The 21,672-nt window shown below is 38.6% G+C and overlaps 1 protein-coding gene across 1 annotated transcript; it reads right to left on the bottom strand.

Moving 5' to 3' along the window:
* Positions 1–918: 918 nt before the first annotated feature.
* On the bottom strand, positions 919–20,599 carry artnb (artemin b). The gene is given in 6 exon segments (XM_073858259.1): positions 919–3,689; positions 3,806–3,992; positions 4,118–4,196; positions 16,348–16,439; positions 16,441–16,514; positions 20,542–20,599. Coding segments are annotated over 6 exon segments (963 nt in total). The 3' UTR covers positions 919–3,216.
* Positions 20,600–21,672: the final 1,073 nt, after the last annotated feature.

The raw sequence follows: 21,672 nt of genomic DNA, 5'->3' as shown, positions 1-21,672 counted from the left end.
ATATAATTGGCTACACTTACAGGCCTAATAGTAATGCTGGATGCATAATCACGAAGAGATTTTCAATTCAATTAATTTGTATATAATATAGCTATAAATGTTTGGATGATGAAAAAAGGCATGATTGCATGAAGGCGAGTATATTATGCCATGATTATCATTTTCAAGTGTAATATTCCTTTAAAGCTGCAGTCTGTAACATTTGCCTCTTTATACCGATCTCTGTTTGAAAAATAAATTTGCAAGCTACTTGCAGATTTATTGTCAAATTGAAGTCACATAAGGAAACTTCTTATGTGCGTGCTCAATTATTGACTTCAATTTTTTAACAAAAAGTTATAGATTGCAGGCAGCTTTAATAAAATACTATCTTGCCCTCCATCATGGCTCATTTGTTTACTAACCCAGGAGTGCTGTCCCAACAGTGATCACGCCCCTGCAGGCATATGGTCCTAGTGCAGTTTTCCCTTAAAAATTCTCCAATCGTATGTTAATTAAGTTCACCCACGGCGCGAGAGGTGCAGACTCACCGCACACAGGCCCGTAAGTAACACCCTGGCTGGTCTGCGAGGGGTGCACTCATTAGCAGCCCAACAACAGATGGAAACGTTCTTTGCACTTTAGCAGATGAGAGGTTCACCTAAGGCCTAATGGTGCTATAATGTACATACATGTCTCCAAGCAGTCTACCTGACTACCTGATGATTGCCATTAGCTGAACTGAGACAAGAGGTCAATGGAGGAAAAAGCTCGGAGTTGCAGAAGAACAGATTGGAAGACCTGAAATTGTTTAATGTACACACACAAGTCATCTCTCCTTTCATTAACACTCTTGGAATTAGGGGTTGTTTTAAACATAAATACACAAGATATGAAAGCATATAAATTAAATCGTAAATGTAACTTGGCCAACTAAGACCCTTCACAGAATATTATGAGTTTGTAAATTAGAGAAAGACAGTACAAGTCTCTCATCCTTAATATTAATCTACAGGTGGAGTAAAAATTCATATAAAAGGACAATAATATTTAATTCACATTATATATAAACAGCTTTATTCCTATACAGAAAATATGTAATACAAAAATAAAAGATTAACTTTGCCAACAACAATAGATAAATAAAACATGTAAAATACTGAAGCAAAGCAATTTATTGATATCAGCTTTTTAAGACAATATAGTCTTTTCCGAGCAGCTTTAATAATAACTGAATACAACATCAAGGCTCATTGAGGTCAGCAAGTTGGGCAGACAGAAAAACAAAAACACAATTCTTTTCCCACTTATCATTAGTCATAGATATGTACACTAGATGTTGCCTTGGCTACGGCAGTTCATTGGACCGAATGCAGCTGCCGCCATCTTGAAACAGGGGAACCCGGCATCAGCGTCATTGTAGGCAATGGTGTAACGAAAATAAAATCACTATAAATCGTCATGAATGCAATTTTCTTGGTTTTCTTTTGGTTTGTTTCAACAGTCAGACATGTATTTAGCATTGAGTCCAGAAAAAATTATAGTTCTTAAAATTACGAAAATCAACTTTTTCTATCTGCAATGCATAGTGCTAGCAGGCCTAACATCCGTACGCAGCACAAAAGTACAGGCGGAGATAGTAGCATTACCTAGCTACGTCCTATGACAAGACCCCTGTTTCAAGATGGCGGCGGTTTTGACGCATGCTTAGAACCCCAAGGCGACATCTAGCGTACATATCTATAATCATTAGTAAAGCATTTTATTTTCCTTATAAATTAAAGCTAATGTCATCTTGGAGGACTCAAAAAATAGCCCAGAAAACTTCATGATTTTTGATGATATAACAACAAATCCCACCATAATATTTACTATGAATTTCTTTGTTTTATGCAATAGTTTGCAGCTTGTTCAAGGCCTTGTTTATATCCACGCTGGTTCATCGTGAGATGAGAGGAAGCAAACAATAGAAGCCAAAAGTATAAACAATAATAAATATAAACATCCAGAGACATATCTGTAGACACAACAATAAATAAATAACTTAAATGAAAAAATAAATATGATATCATATTGTACAGTAAATGTTAAGGGATGCATGGCATCCATTGGTAACAATAAGAAACAATGACAAATGCATTGTGGTCATAATCTGTATTGATAAACGAAAACGTTAAAAAAGCCTGGTCTTGTAGGCTCCACAGAAATATGCTAATTTCTATTTGTTGATAACTATATTAAGGGGAAAAAAATCATCATTCTGAGAATAGTTTGATTTATACCGGAACCTAGGTTACTACATGTATTGTAATGCATTAATGTTTTCGATGCCCCAGCATCAACAAATTTATTAAAGAGTATTGTGGCTGTGTAGACCGTTAAGCATCAAATATTTGTTTGTCTTTATATATTTATCTCTATTTTCCAAGTTACTATACAATTTTTTTATTTGATTTGATACTATTTTAATCTGACAAAACTGGTCTTGTGGAACACCGTATCTTTTTTATACCTCCTACTATTTGTGGTTAGCATGACAAACCCAGCATATATCAGTTCGTAAAAAAATCCTGAGAAAAGAAAAACCTACTGTAAATACAATCAACCTTCAATGCTTTCAGCTAAATGGGTAATACTAAGTGGCTTTTGTATTTTCTCTGGGCTAAACTATTAATAATACTCCACATGTGATTGTGCAATTACATAGAAATTACAACAATAACATGCCATTAATAATGAGTGATCCAAACTTTGCTAATTTGGCTGAAATATTACATGTCAGAGTGAAGGCCAGGAAAATGGGCACTGACATCCAGGATCAACAAATGTGCCTGACAAACGATTCAGGACTTTGTGCGATATCCAAGTATGATGAAACTCCTGGTAAGCAAACGCCAGTTAAGTTATAACATGTAGTTTTGTTTAGAGAGCAACAAACCAATGTTGGTATTCTTCCACTTTGGGCCATGTCTCTCCGCGTTGTTTTCAAAGAATCTCACGCAAGTCTTTTCCGACTTCCATTTTGAATCCGTTTTATAGAGGTTTGGTGTTCTTAAAGTGTGTATAAATGGATGTTGTATATCACTCACAGCCCTTAAAAGCGAACCAAATTCCCTCTCAGCTTTTCCAACAGGGCCAACCTTGCCTGACCTCTATCCTGTGGCACGGGAGGCTTCCCGATTCCTCCATCTCTCTTTGGCTATTGAGCCATCTTCAGGTCATGATCTCCAGTTTGGGTCACCCTACACATTCACAGTCCGCAGCAGAGAGAGACTTGATGGTCCTCCAGGTTGTGGTAGCATCCATGAAGGAAACCGGTTCATAGGCGGTCGGTCGGCAGCAAGGGTGTGCGCTGACCTTCCTGGCTGTGCGCTTGGGCAAACTCCCATTGGCCAACAGAGCACGCAGAGCCAGATCGTAGTTCCCACGAGACCTTTGGCACGAGCCAACACAGAACTTAAACAGGACGATCTCGTCCGAGTCGAAACCCATGCCCAGGTCCCGTACCCGCATCTCCCGTTTTTCCACGCGGCAATCTCGGTTGCTGTGTTTTTTCCCGTTATTCTTGTCTTTCTTTTTCTTTTCTTCTTTCTCTTTTTTCTTCTTTCTCTTGCGTGCACCTTTGGTCTGTGTGTCAGTGGTATCTGGTGACCGCGGGGAACGTTCCCATCGAACTGGTTGCTGGTCGTCCTCAACAAACACAGATGGCTCTGCAGGAAACGGATGGAGACAGAGGGAGATTTATTACTTTTCTCCTTTTCAGGACTGAATAATTCATTGCTGATTCATTCAATGTAGAACATTGGAAAACTATTTCCAGACTTACCAAATAGACCATGCCATGGAGAATCACTGCCGCCTTCTATGTCTTCCTCGGTGTCTGGAAGAGTCTCCAAAGGTGGCTCCTCCACTCCAGCACCAACAAATCCCACCGCAACTTCCGATTCTGCTCTGAAACCTGATCTGCCTCCTGCCACTAGGGGCAGCAGAGACATCACAACCCATACAAACACCTGAGCAAACAAAGCAGATCACTATCAGTTTTTTACAATAATTAGAGCATCTCTAGACTATTATGACACTATGTTATTAAAATCAACAGGTGTCCTTAGAAAAAAATCTGGCCATTTATACACACCTGCCAGTTCTTCCTGTGACACGGTGGACCGGTGACTGATGGTATGGCAGACATTGCTCTGAACCGACCTTTTGGCCACCTGCATGGAAAGAACGAGGAATGGCTTTATTATATAGCTGCCGACCTATGAGTACATACCGAGTCAGGTAATGTAAACTCAAGAGAGCAACATGCGGGCGACACGTCCGCATACATACAAACTTATAATCAAAGGTGTCTCATTCATCACAGGCATAATACCTTTAGAAAGCATGCTTATTGTTGTTATAGAGAAAGACCGGTGCAATCTTTGAGCACGGCTGGTGCTGACTTGCCTGCGGACAAAGCTACGATGTTAAAAAGAGCCGTTGTCCGTCAAATAAACAACCTCGAAGTAAACGCTGTCAAAAGCATTCTTGACTTGGTTAGATTAGCACGTGTAGAAGAAGCCTTGTTGCTCTTAGGGGGTCTTACAAGCCACAGAGATACAGAGAGGATGATAAGAGCCCTGAGCAATGCAGATGTTTATTGACTCATTGCAGTGTGTGACTGTGTAACCTGTGCTGTGGGTTCTGATTTATATCAGGGTCAGGAACAGGGCACAGTGTCTCAGTTAACACCATTCAAACAGCAGGACTCAGTCAAACACAGCAACCCAAAAATGATTAATGAGGACAGGCCAATTATTTGCTGGGGGAGCAGAATGGCAGGCAACGCAGCAGATCGTGCCGTGCTTATATTTTGGCATAGTTTTATTGCTTTCCAGTTGTGTGGAATTGACTGAAGCCAGATTCCATTCCTTTGCCCACCTCTTTGAGATGTGCTTTATGAAAACAACTGATGATGTTAGAAGAATAAGCTAAGGAAAGGCCATGAGAGGAGGTGTGTGGCAGTGTTTCATGAAAGAAAGTCTTGATGGTTTGGAATAAAACAAGGGTGAATACATATAATTTTCATTTCTAGGTGAACTATCCCTTTAAGTCTATAATCAAGTAGGAAATGAGATAAACTAAAGGGTTAAAGGATTAGTCAATTTTCTTAAAAAAAAAAAAACTCACCACCATATCATCCAAAATGTTGATGTCTCTCCCTGCTCAGTCGAGAAGAAACCACGTTTCCCGAAGAAAACACTCCAGGATCTCTCCCATTCCAATGCACTTCAATGGACCCCAACACTTTTTTACAAAATCAGAGTTTTAATGCAGTTTAAAATTGCAGTTTTAAATTGCACTTTTAAACCACAAATTTTTGTCTATCCCCGGTCCTGTGACATGGCAGCGCGACCTCACGTAATACGTCATCACGTCAAGAGGTCACGGATGACGTATGCGAAACTACGCCCCAGTGTTTACAAGTGTGGAGAAAGAGGACTGTTCTGACATTGTTGTATGTGGAATGATACTAGTCTCGCGTAGCCAGACCTTCAATACTGAAGGTCTGGTGTTTTTCGCTGCTTTTTCTGGACAAAGCCCGCCCACAAGCTGTTTGACCGACATGTCAAACAACCAATCACAGTTTGTTTCGGACTCCCCACAATAACGAGCCGGCTGGCAACAAGTCAGTTATTGAAATAACCAGCCGCAACCAAATAGTATCTAAATAAACAACATTACTCACCATAGGACAACGTTGAGCCCTTCATCAACAGCCACACCAATGAGACGATCCTGTTAAACGTCTGTTTGAAGCATATCTCTCCACTTTTTAACACATACAAGCAATTCAGGAGAACCAAACTTTTAAACTCCACTAACTGCCTTAAAGAAAACTCTTGGACGTCTTTTAGAGAGTCGATGCCACGAACTATGCATATTTTTGAGAATCCAATGTTTAGCTGATCATGATAACTGCTCATTATTATACACGTGAACACGACTGATTCTCTTCCTCAATGGAACGTCAGAGCTTTGTTTTCCAGGGACTGAAACTAATCGCGACACTCTCGTCTCCTGGAAATCCGTTTTTTTCCAACCAATCAAAGACGACTTTAACATTCTCACAGGGTTTCCACAAAAGTGTACGAAAAACATCAGACGTTCAGCCAACAGTTTGGGGGCGTGACGTCTGAGGCTGAGACTAGAATGATACTAATTAATGTCTCTGTGTTAGTTTATTGTTTAAAATGGTCCGCAAATGTGCGTTTCATGTATGTAACACGTGACCTTTCCACGGCATTACGCAATTATGTGAGGTCGAGCTGGCGCGTCACAGGACGGAGATAGACGAGAAGTTGTGGTTCAAAAGTGCATATTTTTGGGATCATTTAGAGTCCTTTGAAACTGCAATTTTAAACTGCATTAAAACTGTTAAGTATTGGGGTCCATTCAAGTCCATTAAAATTAGAAAAATCCTAGAATGTTTTCCTCAAAAAACACAATTTCCTCTCGACTGAACAAAGAAAGACATCAACAGTCTGGATGACACAGTGGTGAGTAAATGAGATTTTTTTTAAGAAATTGGACTAATCCTTTAATAATAAGAACAATGACAGTCATGAAATAATGGGTGTTCCTTTGATTCTCATGATAAAATGTTTACCTTGAATCCACGGTTGCTTGCCTTACATAAAAGCATCTACCAAAAGCATAAATGTACCCTGCGAAAAAATGGTCCCAAGGCAAGCTGTCACTGGGGCAGTACTCTTTCCTAATATAAACCATTTTGGTATATATTTGGTACCTTGGAAAAATTGCAAAGGTGCACTTTTTGAATGGGTACTTTACAACTACAGACAATTTTTGAAATATGACAAAATTAACGGCTTAAAGGAATAGTTCACGCATAAATGACAATTCTGTTACATTAGCATTTAAAAAACAAGTTTGCTTTAGGCTCACAGACAATACTCATAATCATATAAATACAACATTACATTTTACGTTACATTCATGCATTTGCAAGACACTTTTATCCAAAAGGACTTACAGTGCATTACAAGGTATACATTTCTATCGCATGCGTGTTCCCTGGGTTTGAACCCATAACCTTTAGCGCTGCTAGTGCAATACTCTACCACTGAGCTACAGGAGCAACACATAAATACTTTATAAAGTGTTTACTTGTCAAAGCTTTTCCTTACAATGCAGCCTCTGTACACTTTAAAAAACTGTACATTTTCTATCACTGGGGTGGTACCCAAAGGTCCCGTTTTGTACCTTTACAGCTATACTACACATAGTACAATGTTGTACCTTTTGGGGTACGTTACTGTACCTTAAGGACCTATTGTGTACCCCTAAATTTTTAATTAATTGTAATTTTACTGGTACACAATAGGTCCTTAAAGGTACACTGTAGAGGTACCCAAAAAGGGTTTCCATGTGTTGTATCCCCATAAAGGTACAAAAAGGAACCTTTGAGAAGACAGTGCACACCATTCATTCTCAATCATTTTTGTCAACTCCTGTAATATTTATGGTGTGGTCATTTAGAGTTTGAAAGGCATAGGACCTTGCTGTGCTCTTTTCATGCAGTAGGAGGCGTTCTATATTCTCAGTCACTACAGGACTCTTTGATCTAATCCTAAACTCCCCATTGAATTCAAATACTCTTGAACAATATGCTAAATAAATCCTAATAAACCCATTTTTATGGCCAAGAACAAAAATAGTATCTCATGTTCTCCTCTGGAGCATTTAAGATGTCTAATGGTGTATCTTAAGATCTTCAGTCATCTTGGTTTATTGGCTTCTTAAGGCAAATTCAGAATTTATGTCTGCTAAATCCAGCCAAATAAATATGAATCCAGTTTCAACAGCTTCGGGACACATTTATGATGTCTCTGGAGGATGGGTTTAGCTTAGAGAGACCACGTATGGCCAGAGATGAATGTAGACATTATGTCAAGTGGGTTTACAGCATGGGGTCCTATTTAAACGCGACTTCTACCCCATAACTCCTGCGTGTGGTGCATTAACATCAAAATGTTGTTTATGTGCGAGGATTTATTGTATTCTGATGATTTTATAATTCTAATGGTATACATTTCCGAATTGCCATAAATACGTGGCACTTTATGTAAACCGCCGTAATTGCTTTGATCACGAACGAAATGAAAGCATACGCCCCGGGCAACATATGGGTGATTGTTTGTTTATAAATGGTTTGTGTGTGTGCCTATAAGTGTTATGGCAGTGACTCTGCAAGAGAATCTACACATCTGTGTTCCTGACCACAACAATCATTCTTACAGTCTGGCCGACTGCCCTCCTTCACTCTTCAGCTTCTATCCAGCTGAATGTATAAACCTAATGCAGGAAAACCAGGCTGCCCGTGACAAACAAATCAATATCAGACACCTACAGAGAAACATGAGCGGCTCTTTAGCGCACGAATTTGGAAATCCATCCATTGCAGGCTATGGACGTGCAATCTGGTTTATAGGTTGGCCAACACATTTGGGCTCTGTGAGCTGGTTTCGTGCTGTCAGTTTCTAAATAAGCCCCTCGTTCTCTCTTTCCATGACGACCCCCCACCTCACTGCTTCCTGTAAACTGAGCTGGCACGCTGGGGGCACAGGCCAGAGGTTAGGATAAGAGCACCATACCTGCCTCTTAAACGCACAGCAGGCTCTTCGGCCATAAAAATTGTTTATGATGTAACAAATACTAATTAAGCCAATCATTAGTTTGTAGCACTTGTTCAAAGTTACCACACTCAGATAAAGAATGCTGAGATGTTTCAACCCATAGTTGGACAAATGTCTGCAATTAACCTAGACAATATCCAAATTTGATACAACCAAATTTAATACAACCATGGGTTAAAACAACTCAGCAAATATTATTTAAACCCAGTGGTTGGGTTTGTACATATTTTGTACATAGTTTAGAGTCTTAAGCTCATACTTGCACTTTAAAAAATGCTGGGTTGTTTTTAACCCATGCTGGGTAAATATTGGTCAGAACACACCATTTGGTTAAAAATGACCCAAAGCTGTGCTATTGTTACCCAACCATGGATTGTAATAAGTTACCCAGCAGTTGATTTAAAACAACCCAGCATTGGGTCATTTTTAACCCAGCATTGTTTTTGGAGTGTAAGGTTAGTGGTTTGTTCTGATTTTCAACACACATCTTGTCTTGATGTGCTCTAGAGTCTAAACACGAATAATGCTTAAAATCAACATTGTTCCAGTTTATGGCTGTTTCTTAATTCCAAGAACGCAAAAAACGGACTTGCGTTCTCGTGGAGATCGGTCTTGCCAGGCGACCATAGAAGAACGAATTCAGACGTTCGCGAGAACACAGGACGCACTTGTGAGAATTGAGATGCGTGCGATCTTCCTGTTGGTCACCTGACCTCCTCCATTATTTTGCCGCTATGACTTCTGGGGCGTTAAGGGATTTCAGTGCGCAAGTCTGCACTCGATGCATCCTCGATATCAAGAACACATCCGGGAATTTTCATGCGTCCTCTGTACGTGTGTTCTTGAGAATTGGAATTGAACTTCGACTGTTAATGATGACGTAGAGCGAGAACACAAGGACGCAAGATCACTGAAGAACGCTTATTGAGAAACAGCCTATGTCTGGCAGATGACTAAACAGGAAACAAAAACATACGGTTTACAGTTTGGAAGGACACGGTCCATACCTGGATATTAAAAAAATCACAGCGTTCGGCAGATGCTTTTAGACAAAATGACTTGCAGTCTACCAAATGAGGTACAGGATCACCAAAACATCTTTTGAATGTTCACACAGGAACATCTTTTGAATAGATATAGTAAGAAACCACCTAACAACCACAAAAAAACTACTTGGAAACCACACATAGCAACAACACAGTAATGTCATGGCAACCTTAGACTACCATTGACTAGTGAGTTTTGCATGGGCGATCACCTGTCTACTTTTAGGAAAATATAAAAATCTACTTACAAATGTTCTTTTCTCATTTGAGAGTTAGGATCCTAAAGACTGCTTTGGGCAAACTCCGAAACAAACTACAGTACGAATATCTCCTATGAATTTCAGATCCGTGAACGTACTTACTAGCAACTTGACTTAACCAGGTCATGAGATTTGCTTCAACTCAACTTATTTGCCTAAATGCCACTGAGACACAAGAACCCTCTTTATTTGGTTTCAGATTTGGTTAGGGAAACCCACAAGTTCCTGACACAACATAACCACAAGAAAGTGCATAGAGGAAGCCCACACTAGAAAGCGACAGTGATACCGCGAAAACCAAGAGGGAAGAAACTAAAAGGCCACAACCCAAACTAGCGCGTACAAATCTTTATGTGGAACCGTGCAGCTGGTTGTGTTTAAGTGCCCTGAGCAGTGTCTCTGTTGACCAGTCTCTCTATGTCTCCTGGATCGTGGCTGTTAACATGCGGGTCGAAGGTGCCTGAGGGACAGGACTGTACGGCTGCGCTCTTGAGGAACTGCAGAGCGGTGCTGACGGTCTCCGTACTGGGACTCATTGATTAAAGGCATGCTTCAAAAGCAGAAATACCTGCCCTTGGGCAAATACATGTCTCTGTTAAAGAATAGGAGAGCATCACAGTGGCGTCATTGTGACTAACGTGGACGCAAACTACTCAGTCATGACAGCGGATGCAAATGAGAGACCAGCTGTAGTTGATTTGCCTGTGACAGCTGCTGGAAAAATACACACTATAAAGGTACTACAGATGATTTGTTCATCATTTTAATGTTAGGTTTCTGAACGCATCAATGCTGACACAATAATGTTTTGGTTTCACTATGACCAATCTGGACTGCTTGGATCAAAACTACCTACATTACATTTATGCATTTGGCAGACATATCCAAAGCGACTTGCAGGCAGGCTTAACATGACCTTGCCGTTGCTAGCGCCCTGCTCTGCCAGTTGAACTACAGGAAACTGTGCCTCTAGAGACACCCCTGTGTTATTTCATTGCCCGTTCCTCCCGGGTTGTTCTCCTCTCTCCATCTTAGACTCAACCATTAGAGGTGTTTGATGTGCCAGGTCTACCTGTCATTAATGATGAGGTGCAGCGATGTTGGATAGGCCACACTAAATCAGCCAGCCAATAAAAGACACCTGGTGAAAGCGGAGATGCAAAGTACACTACACAATCCTCCTGGTCTGCTTGATCATTGCCAGATCATTGCTTTTATCTGGGGGTGTGAACTTCAGCCATGAGGTGCATGTAATATATCTATCAGTGTTCCCTCTGGCTTTCGAAACGTCATCACCCTCAATCTTCAATACTAAATTGGGCACAAGCAAGACTTGTGCCCTCAAGAAGTGTGCGTGCCCTTCAAGTTCACAAGGCTTTCCTTGATGCAATCCTTATTATACCCTTGCTGACAATTGTGTTGTCTTTTAAATGCTGGGATGCTGGTTTTTTGGTCAACCAGCTTAATCACACTGACCCACACTTTGACGCTACAAGTCCAAAGCCAATCTAGCTCTAACCACCATAAACCAGCTTGGATCAGCTTGCATGAGTGTAGCTCTGATATACGCCTTATTGAAACGGTTACAACAGCCTGTATTTCAGCTGTTTGCAGACATCCGAGTCACTGGTTTTAGGACAGTTTAATGTGCTTTGCTTGAGAACTTGAGTTCAACCGCAGCGTGTCTGAGTGCGTGACATCCAAGCGTATAATTCAATAATCCTTCCCTGGCAAAAGGTAAGTTCTCATTACTGTCAAAGTCCAGCCACTGGAGAGGTGAAGACATTGAGTATGCTGCCAAGAAAACCAGCATTACCTGTTTAAAACCCCTTTCTCTTTTCCAAGAAAAAAAAGGCCATGATTATTGGATTGTGAACACATGTTTTCAGACCACCATTCATGTCATTCAGTGAACATGATAGCAAAAACAACTCATTAATTGCCAAGATCCATCATTCAAGTGTCAGCTGGTTTCATTTGCTCTTTTTTTTTGTAAAATTACACTTTCTTTTCATGTTTCTAGAAATGCAGATCCTTCTCATTCTAGTATGGCACACTCAGAGTCATAAATAGTTGCGTGACATGGAAGACCAAACCTAAAAAAGCAAATGTAGGAAATGCACGCAATAACTGGGGCCTAATAGACGTTCTGAAGTATGGACTGCCTTCATGGTAGTCAATCACAAATATACAGTTTATTGTTTTGCGTGTAATCGGTTTGATCTGAGAAGATGAAAATGTAGTCAAATCAACATGAATGATGTTGCCCACGTCCTGGATCGTTTCATTATGACTTCTCAAAGAGATAAATTCCTGAATTCACGGTACATCAGCAATGAAATCAGCAGTGAAGGTGAAGGCTGTGAGCCTTGACAAAAGACGCACGTTGGTTTGCAGGCTTTATTTTTGCTACGCAAATGCAGTGGCCACTGTTTGCATTCCACACCACGCGGCTGGATCACGAGCCTGTCGACCAGAGCACGAGAGCTCGAACCTTCCCCGGCTGAGGCTCGGACCACACAAACAGCACTGCATGTAATACCTCACATCTCATATCACGATGTGAGAGGTTAAACCCATTATTTCCAAACTGACTGTCATTATGGCACCTTTTTTCGTTATTGCCCCTCAAAATATTTGAAGAGTTTGGTTTCAAAATAAGTTAAATGAGTTTTAATTATTATTATTTTTTGTCAAAACATGTTTATTATTATGTTACCATGTTTTTATTGAAGTGCTGGGAAAAGATTAATCGCAATTAATCGCATACAAAATAAAACTGATTTTTTTTGCATAATATATGAGTGTATGCTTTTTGTAATTATTATGTATATATAAATATAAATGCACACACACACACACACACACACACACAAACATTCATGTATGTATTTAAGAAACATCTACATGTGTATGTATATTTAGTTATATGTTTAAATATTCTATATTAATAAAAATGGATATATAAATAAAAATGTTTGTGTGTGTGTTTATATATACATAATAATTACACACAGTACACACACACATATTTTAGGCAAAAATGCACTTTTATTTTGTATGCGATTAATCGCGATTAATCTTTGCCCAGCACTAATTTATTGTGTTTTATTGTGCTACTTTGCTGTATTTTATTTAGTTATGAATGCTTAAATCAAAACAAACCAACTGATATTAATTAGAATGCACAATGTAAAAAACTAGATTAAAAAACTGAGTTATCTCGTTTTGGAACCAAACTCTTTGTTTTCTCTGTTAAATAATTAAATGGTAGAAAAACTAGCCAACTGTAACGATTGCGGATCATCTAATGGTATCTTATGAAATGTTATCCCTGTTCAGATGGAAGTAATTTCCCGGAGGATGTTACGTTTCAGTGGTTCAATTACTGCTGACATCCTATCCGACGTAAAATATATGAAAGATTATTATTAAATAGTGAGAAGCAATAGCTGTCACCCTAATTAATCACTTAATTACAGAAGATCGATAGCAAATATTGACTTAATGTCATTCAATAATGTCTCCGAAGAAAACCATTCGGTTGACAAATATTGTCAATATCCTTGTAAAATACTAGAATAAGTAAAACAAATAGATGATCAGACCAGACAGATAGCAGTGGCGCTAAAACATTTCCGCTATACATTGTATACTTTACATTCCAGATTCATGTGAGTAATTTAGACTTGGTAGCTAATGTCCTTTCCTCTCTGAAACCCTTCCTGGACAAACAGCTTTACCTTCTCTCCTCTTCATTAAAATGTCTTGCCTTTTGCTTTGATAACCAAATACAGCAAGATTAAAAAACATTTAAAAGTGAAGTGAATGACTGCGGGGGAACACTTGGATGAACAAGTCCTTAAATGGGAATAAATTAGGGAAGAGGGGCTAATGGTGAAGATAGTATTTCAGCACTGAAAGGTTTAGCTTGAACAGTCACAGCGACCAGAGAGAGAGAGGGGGCAAAGATAGAGATGCACTTGGCAACTAAATACTCTATAAAAGAAAGGTGAACAGTAACCTTGGCTAAAATAAAAGTAAATTCATCCATTAAATCAATCATTTGTATTAAACCATATACATGGAGTGCTAAAGAAGACCCATTCTACTTGGCAACAAACTAATACCCACTTTCCCATATTCCCATTTTCCAAACGAATTCCCAGGTAATTATTTCAACAAGGGCAGCGCTTGGGCACACAGGCCAGCCCATCCTCACAGGCCTTTATACTGTAGCTCAGGTCTCATTTGTTCAAATTAAGCTGAGGGAGGGGGCAAAAGCAGCCATTAGTGTGTCTGGATGAACTAACGACATTCAAAGCGTTTCCATGTCGCCCGGTTTAGCCTTAGACAGGCTTCAAGTAATGACCTGGCCCGGTCTTTCAAAGGCACCGACGCCACCATGATTAATGTATCTGACCTGGCAATTTCAGAAGAATACTGCTTATTGTATTAAACATTGCTTCCAGCCACAAACATGAGTGTACAATAAGACCACTTAACATTCTTCGCTATCAAAGTTTGGTAAGAGATGTTCAGATAAAGAGAAAAAGGTAATGTCCTTCATCAGTGTCCTTAAACCTCTAGAAATGCTCTTGAACTTGCGTGGATTTCAATAAGCTGAGTAGACAGAGTCTGGGTTGACATTTAAGCAATCACGAGATCTACTTTTTTGCCACAATCAAGGCAAATTAACAAGCTCTGTCAAGGATATATTTAAATTAAAAAAAAACTTTAGATATAAGAAACATAGCTTTGGTGCTATATATCTAAATGAGTGGACTTTGCAAACTATATTTATAACCACAAGGGGGAGAAAGTAAAATATAATGCTGGGTAAAGGCTGTCATTTCAGTTGTTACAGAACTCAATACACTGACTAAGACAGTATAATCATCACACTGACAGTACAGTGCATTGCAATACAGTGCAAGACCTGCTGGTAGCATCATGCAATTTTTAAACTGACACAGAGGCCCATTCAGATGAAGCACTGACCCTAAAAGAGAACGGAGTTAAGGTCAGCAAAGGTCCGATGGAAATGGACCCTGTGGTGGAGTTACAGGACGCTGCGACATATCTTAGCTTTCTTAATGGTTTTTTTTTTCACAAGCGTACCAATGCTGTTCCTGTCCTTCTCACATACACACATGAAGAGATATCTCAATCATAATTGATCATTCGTTCATCATACTTACCTTTATGTCATCCCAAACCTGGATGATTTTCTTTCTTCTGGAGAGTAAAAGATATTTTAAATAACGGTGGTAACCAAACAACATTAGCTCCCACTGACTTCCACTGTATTAACACCAAACCACCAAGACATTTCTCAAAATATCTTCTTTTCTGTTCCACAGAAGAAAGAGGCATCTACAGGTTTTGAACGATGTATGGGGAAATAAATGTTGATCGAATATTTTAATAAATCAATTTTGATCACTGTATGTATCAAGATGCCTCATCAATGCAAGGGAGCTGAGATCACAATTTGATCATTTTATGACGTGAGAGGTGAGAACCAGGCCAACTTAAAAGTGATCTGCTAAATGAAAACGTATTGCTTTGGCTTATATGTTCTAGTCAGGCAAACTAAAATAAAGCATGCAAGCTATGCAAAAACACACATGGACATGAAATTGAAGTGCTGAAAGCTGTGATAGACTAACATGACTCATGGGCTGATTTGAAGGCAAACTTTCAGAATCCCAACCCAGAACATGGAAATCAGGACACGTAGAAATAATCTGGAAACCCTGTGTGGAATCTAAAATTTGAATAAACTGAGTTCAGGAGATCACCCTTCAGTTTACGCGTGGAAAAAGGCTTTAATGTTTCCCTAATCTAATCTAACAAACATTAAATAAAAAAACTAAAGTTCATGCGACCAAACAAGCACAAAAAGAAAGCAAAATGATGCCTTATTTCGGGATAAATTATATAGGCAAAATTTCTCCACCATCCTAAACCTGAAAGAGATAATCTGACTCATCTATCCATTCAGCCCTTTGTACTGTTAATAGGCCTATACATCTCAACTAAACATACAGTGGGTATGTTTATTTGCAGGAACACGTTCGGCAGGCTTTGTCAAGACCATTTTACTATGCTAATGCTCTCTGAAAGAATACAATGACAGGTTGCAATGTCTCCACAGACCACACCTGATGACACCCGCCTCATAAAAGTTTCAATTACACACAAACCGTCTAATGTTTATTGCCCGAGGGAAGACATATTATAGAGCTCTGTGTTACAAGCAAATCTGCTGACAATCTATAACCCAGTACGTTCAAACGCAGCCTATAATGTCACAACGCATTTCTGACATGAAGCTGAAGTTAAGCGCGTTACCGTGAGTTACCAGATCCGCTGGTGGAGCGCAAAAGTGCCCGGTCCGTTGAGCCTCGCGCTTCTAGTAGGCAGCTGAGCGTGTCGTCTTGGCGGGGTAAAATCCACGCGCGTTTCCTTACAGACACATAATTGTCTAGCAGTGGACTTTCTCACGGGTATGTCCTCTTCTGAAAGCGAGTGAACAAACTCTTCAAAGGCGAGAAAGACGGAGAAGCGCCTCCCTCTGTGGCCAAGCCTCTCTCTCTTCTTGCGTGCGCCTCGTTAAGAGCAATGAAAATCAAAGCCAATGACCATGACCGGTTTACCAGAAGAGTTGAGTAATTATACAGTTAATATTAAAATAATTGTAGTAGCTTAATAATTAAATCGATAAGAACAATTAAATATTAGCCTACACCGAGCGTTATTTTTGTCTTTTTGTATTTTAAACACCTATACGTTTAAAACACACGCAGGCACTGATTTCGTTAAGTCATACATGTTAATATTCATTAACAGCGATAATCGCATGAATAAACGTGCTGAAAGGTCAAAGGGAAAGAAAAATATTGAATTCATACTAACTTTGATTTATCCAAGATAAAGAAAGGATGAACCTTCTTATAAAATAAATAATAGCTTAAATAAATTGCCATGTAATCGAATTTAAACTTTGCACACCTACCGCGAAATTGGGAAATTTACACAACTGGGAAAGTTTCACCATCCAGTAATTATAATAATAATAATTCACACTTCAAAGGCCACTGTTGATTCTGAAAAAAATACCCTTAAGAGGATTTTTATTCACTAGCCTATAGATATGCTTCATCATGTGCTGTGATTAATGGTCGCGTGGACGAGAGAGAGAAAGACAAACTCTGAGTGAAAGCGACTGATGCCTATATTCACTCTGCGCTTAAAAAACAATTAATTTTTTTTTGCTTTTTGTCTGTGTTATGGATGCTACATTTTATCCAAAACCTTTACATTTCCCAAATATTATGGAAATAAATAGCCTATGCTATTTACGAACGACGGTTATCATTAAACGGTTTATTATCTATAGAAACTCGTTTCAAAGGGTTTCCTTGTCAAGTGGCTATGAGATTAGATTAACCACGTAAACATAAACTCGTAAACTGTTATCACACAGATATATTTAGCCTACATAACCGGCTGTTATATATCAAAATATATACAAAATATATCGAATAAAGCCATTTAAAAAAATGTCTCTATAAGATATCCATCCTGATCAGCTTTTAACACAGTTTAGGGAGGGACACAATTTAGTTCCCGCATAAAATATATTTTTTTTTCTAAAATATGATTTTAAAATCATTTTTTTATCATTAAAATTATAATTGGGGAATTCATTTAAAAAATGAAGAAGTCAAATTTTGCTTACGTTCGCCAAATTCGTGTACACATTTAATCAATTATAATGCACTCTAATCAAACAAATACGTTCAACTACTAAATTGTGAAACAAAGTACAGACACCGCTGTTGACAGACGGTATGTCTGAATAAATAGCCTTCCCCCGATTGCCAAGTCTCCCACAGGACACTTCTCAGAGAAAACGTATTACACTAAAATGATGAACTCCTAGCCCTTGTTTTACGAAACCCCTTTTGTTCGCCCTCTCTTCCCAAAACATTCGTGCACTCATCAGTGGAGTTCCCTCCACCCACAGACATGCGCTAACTTTGGCACTCCTTTCACTACAAACACAGGCATGAAGCACAAAGACTGATCAAACACGGCCTTGCTCACCAGGCTTTCACTAAGACAAATTCTGGGAGGATCTCATCACGAGACCTATTTATAGACCAAACTAACAATGCATGCAGCTGAGTGAAAGCTTGGGAAATCAAATCTCAGCACTGGCCTGAGGATCCATGAATGGCGAAGTTCAAAGAGACTGGGAAATCTCCAATTGTAACCAGCCCTTTCTCCTCAGGTAACCCCTGCTTAAGCCACAATAGATGGCAATTTGATCGAAACAGATAACATTGCCGAGTACGATGAAGTCACAAATTTCAAGCTCCTTTTCAGCACCACCACAGCATGTCCCACGCAGGGTTTCACCAGCTGCACTACAAGGTATTTTCCAAGGTAGAATTCTTTGTTAATACACTACTCGGCATTGTGTAATCCGTGATCCTCACATTTAAACTCTAATACTCAGAACAATATTAAATAGCCGGAGGGAAGGTGGTTTACAAAAAGTGTTGGATTCATGAATAAAATAACAGCTAAAAATACACAAGATGAGTTCTGTGTGTGTGTGTGTGTGTGCGCACCCTACCTGACATACATTTCTGCTTAGTTGATGAATGCATTATTGCACTATTGTTAAGGGTTGAAGAACATGTCCTGTGTGTACTCACGGCTAAGCCCATGAGCACATGTACAACAGATGAATGCACCCAGTACACAAACTGCTATAGCATCAATGCTGATTGAACTATGGCAAGACACTTACAGTAATGCAGCCCCTCCCAAATATTTTCTGCAAGTAGCCTGCATCTGCAGATTGTTTACTTTTAATGCTCAGTTTTTAGCACCAGGTTCAGCACAATACCTGATCAAAATACCACATGGGAACGTTCTCCCACAGCTTAATTAATTCTGCTGAATAAACTTTTTGTAAAGTCTGAAACATTAATAAACATGTATTTTTTATATATTCTGTGTCAACTAGCAAAAACAGAATAGACAATATAATATATTACTTGCATATAATTTAGCTCAAAATATAGCTGTCATAATCAAACCAGTCAATTTCCGTAGTTTGAAAACTATGGTGTTTGAAACGCATGTTTTATATATGGCTATTACAAAGGTCATCCCTTGTTTGTTTATGTATATTTGTGTTAAACCCTCAAAGCGCTGTAGGAACATGCTGTACCCAATTTAAGGCTGTAAATGTCACGAAGAGAGTAAAATACTAAAGAGTTGTTTTTAGCCACATCTAACAGAAGAAGCTTATTCAAAGCCAAACAAATGGAGCAGCAACCATATGCCAGCAATAGTGGGGCGCACATGGAGCTTTCTTCTTTTTAACATTTTCTAACCATAAAACAATTTCCTAGACCACAGCATGATTTTACAAATTAAGTCCAAATAACAAAAATCATTTTCCAACATGGTTAATAAAAATTTTACTAAAAAGCTAGTTAACAACATGTCTGGCTATCTTCAACTGATTTTAGTGGCAGTGAACACTGCTACAATATTAACCGGCTCACTTGTTCAGAATTGTCACAATCATGCTACAAAAAATATGATTCCATATGTAAAGGTTAGTTAAAAGTCCAGGTGCCTTGCATGTTTGTCCAACATTTATAATACGTCTTCTAAAGAGAATTGTGTTATTTACTGATAATGTTTATCACACTCACTTAATGGGCACATACAGTGTCATAAAAGGTCAAAATATTACCCATGTCACTGGGGCGGTACCCATTCACTGTAAAAATTCTTTGCTGTCTTTCATTTTTGTCATGTCAACTTACTATTATTTATCTTGACAAGAGACGAGTTGCCACAACTTTTAAAGGGGCCATGTCACAAGACTTTTTTAAGATGTCAAATTAATCTTTGGTGTCCTCAGAGCACATATGTGAAGTTTCAGCACAAAATACCATATAGATAATTTATTATAGCATGTTAAAATTGCCACTTTGTAGGTATGTGCAAAAATGTGCTGTTTTGGGTGTGTCCTTTAAAGTGCAAATGAGCTGATGAAATTATTCAAACACTGATCACAATGATGGTGGTTTGTTGCAATTAAACCTCAATTGTGCTTTTTTCTGCACTAAATGGCAGTGCTGTGGTTGGATAGTGCAGATTAAGGGGTGGTATTATTATAATAAGAGCTCCTTATGACATCATAAGGAGAACCAAATTTCAACGACCTATTTTTTCATGTGCTTGTAGAGAATGGTTTACCAAAACTAAGTTAATGGGTTGATCTTTTTCACATTTTCTAGGTTGATAGAAGTCCTGGGGACCAAATTATAGCACTTAAACATGGAAAAAGTCAGATTTTCATGCCATTGCCCCTTTAAAATGAAGTTGACTTTTTCAACTATATTTTATAAGCTATAACAACTCATCTCTAGTCAAGATAAATAATAGTAAGTTGAAATGACTTGAGTTGATTCAACAAAAAAATTAAGGCAGCAAAGAATTTTTACAGTTTACCTTTGCACGTCATATTAGTACCCCAGGGGTACGTATTAGGACCTTTCTCAAAGTCCATGTTCAAGTGACAGCTTGGGTCTATTTCTTTGAGTGTACAAACCCATAACCTTTTGCTTTTTTGTGTATTTCTTACTCACAGATTTAGGAATTTAACAGATGTTTTTTTTTAAGATTTAAAAGAAAAGTCAGCTCAAAAATGTAAACTTATCATTCCAACACTATTTTGTTCTTCCATGAAGCATGAAAGGACAAATTTTAAAGAATGTACTTGGTGTTGATTCTCTATATTACAACAAATAGGTCAATGAACTTTCAGACTTTACACGAACACCATAAAATAATTATGAAAGTGATCTGTGTGTTTGTTTGCTATATTCCAAAAGTTCCCAAGTATAAATAACTTTTACGATTTAAGAAGAACAAGAGCAGTTGTTCACAAATTGCTGCTAGGACTGCATCAAGGAGAGCTCAGATGTACATCAACATTATCAATAAATAACACAATTCACTCAACACACTATCAGAAATAAAGGTACAAGTTTTCACTGGGACAGTACCCTTTCAAAAAGGTACACTTTTGTACCCAAAGAGTGCATATTAGTATTTTAAAAGGTACATATTGGTCCTTCAAAGATACATAGTTGTACCTAAATGGTACATATTAGGATCTTTTTAAAGGGTACTGCCCCAGTGACAGCTTTAACAGTGTAATATCACACAACCTGGTCTTTTTATAATCTTAAAACCTCACCCCATACGCATTTTATGCATGGAAAACAAATGGCCGATATATATTTTAGAATTTCTCCATGCGTCTTCAACAGAAGAGGCTTGTAATGACATGCTGATTTTTCATTTCCCTTTTACAATTTTTAATAAAAACCCAATAAGTCTTACGATTCAGTCGTACTGCTTCAAAATGCATGCTAGGTTTGGACTTCAGCATGATAATTAGGAAATGTGGTGCTGTTTAAAAAGAGGTCACCATAACTCCAAGCAGTGTGCTTTTGACTCTGAACATGTTCAAGCTGAGCGGTTCCAGGCTGACAGGCAACGTACACTATTCTCTTGTGCCACGTTAAATGAACCAACCCTTCAGTCAGTGTAATCACAAAACAGTGGGACGTTTCG

Source organism: Misgurnus anguillicaudatus, chromosome 2 (genome assembly GCF_027580225.2).
Source record: "Misgurnus anguillicaudatus chromosome 2, ASM2758022v2, whole genome shotgun sequence".
Lineage (NCBI taxonomy): Eukaryota > Metazoa > Chordata > Actinopteri > Cypriniformes > Cobitidae > Misgurnus > Misgurnus anguillicaudatus.
Note: the sequence above shows the minus strand (reverse complement) of the source record. Positions and strands in the feature narration are given on the sequence as shown.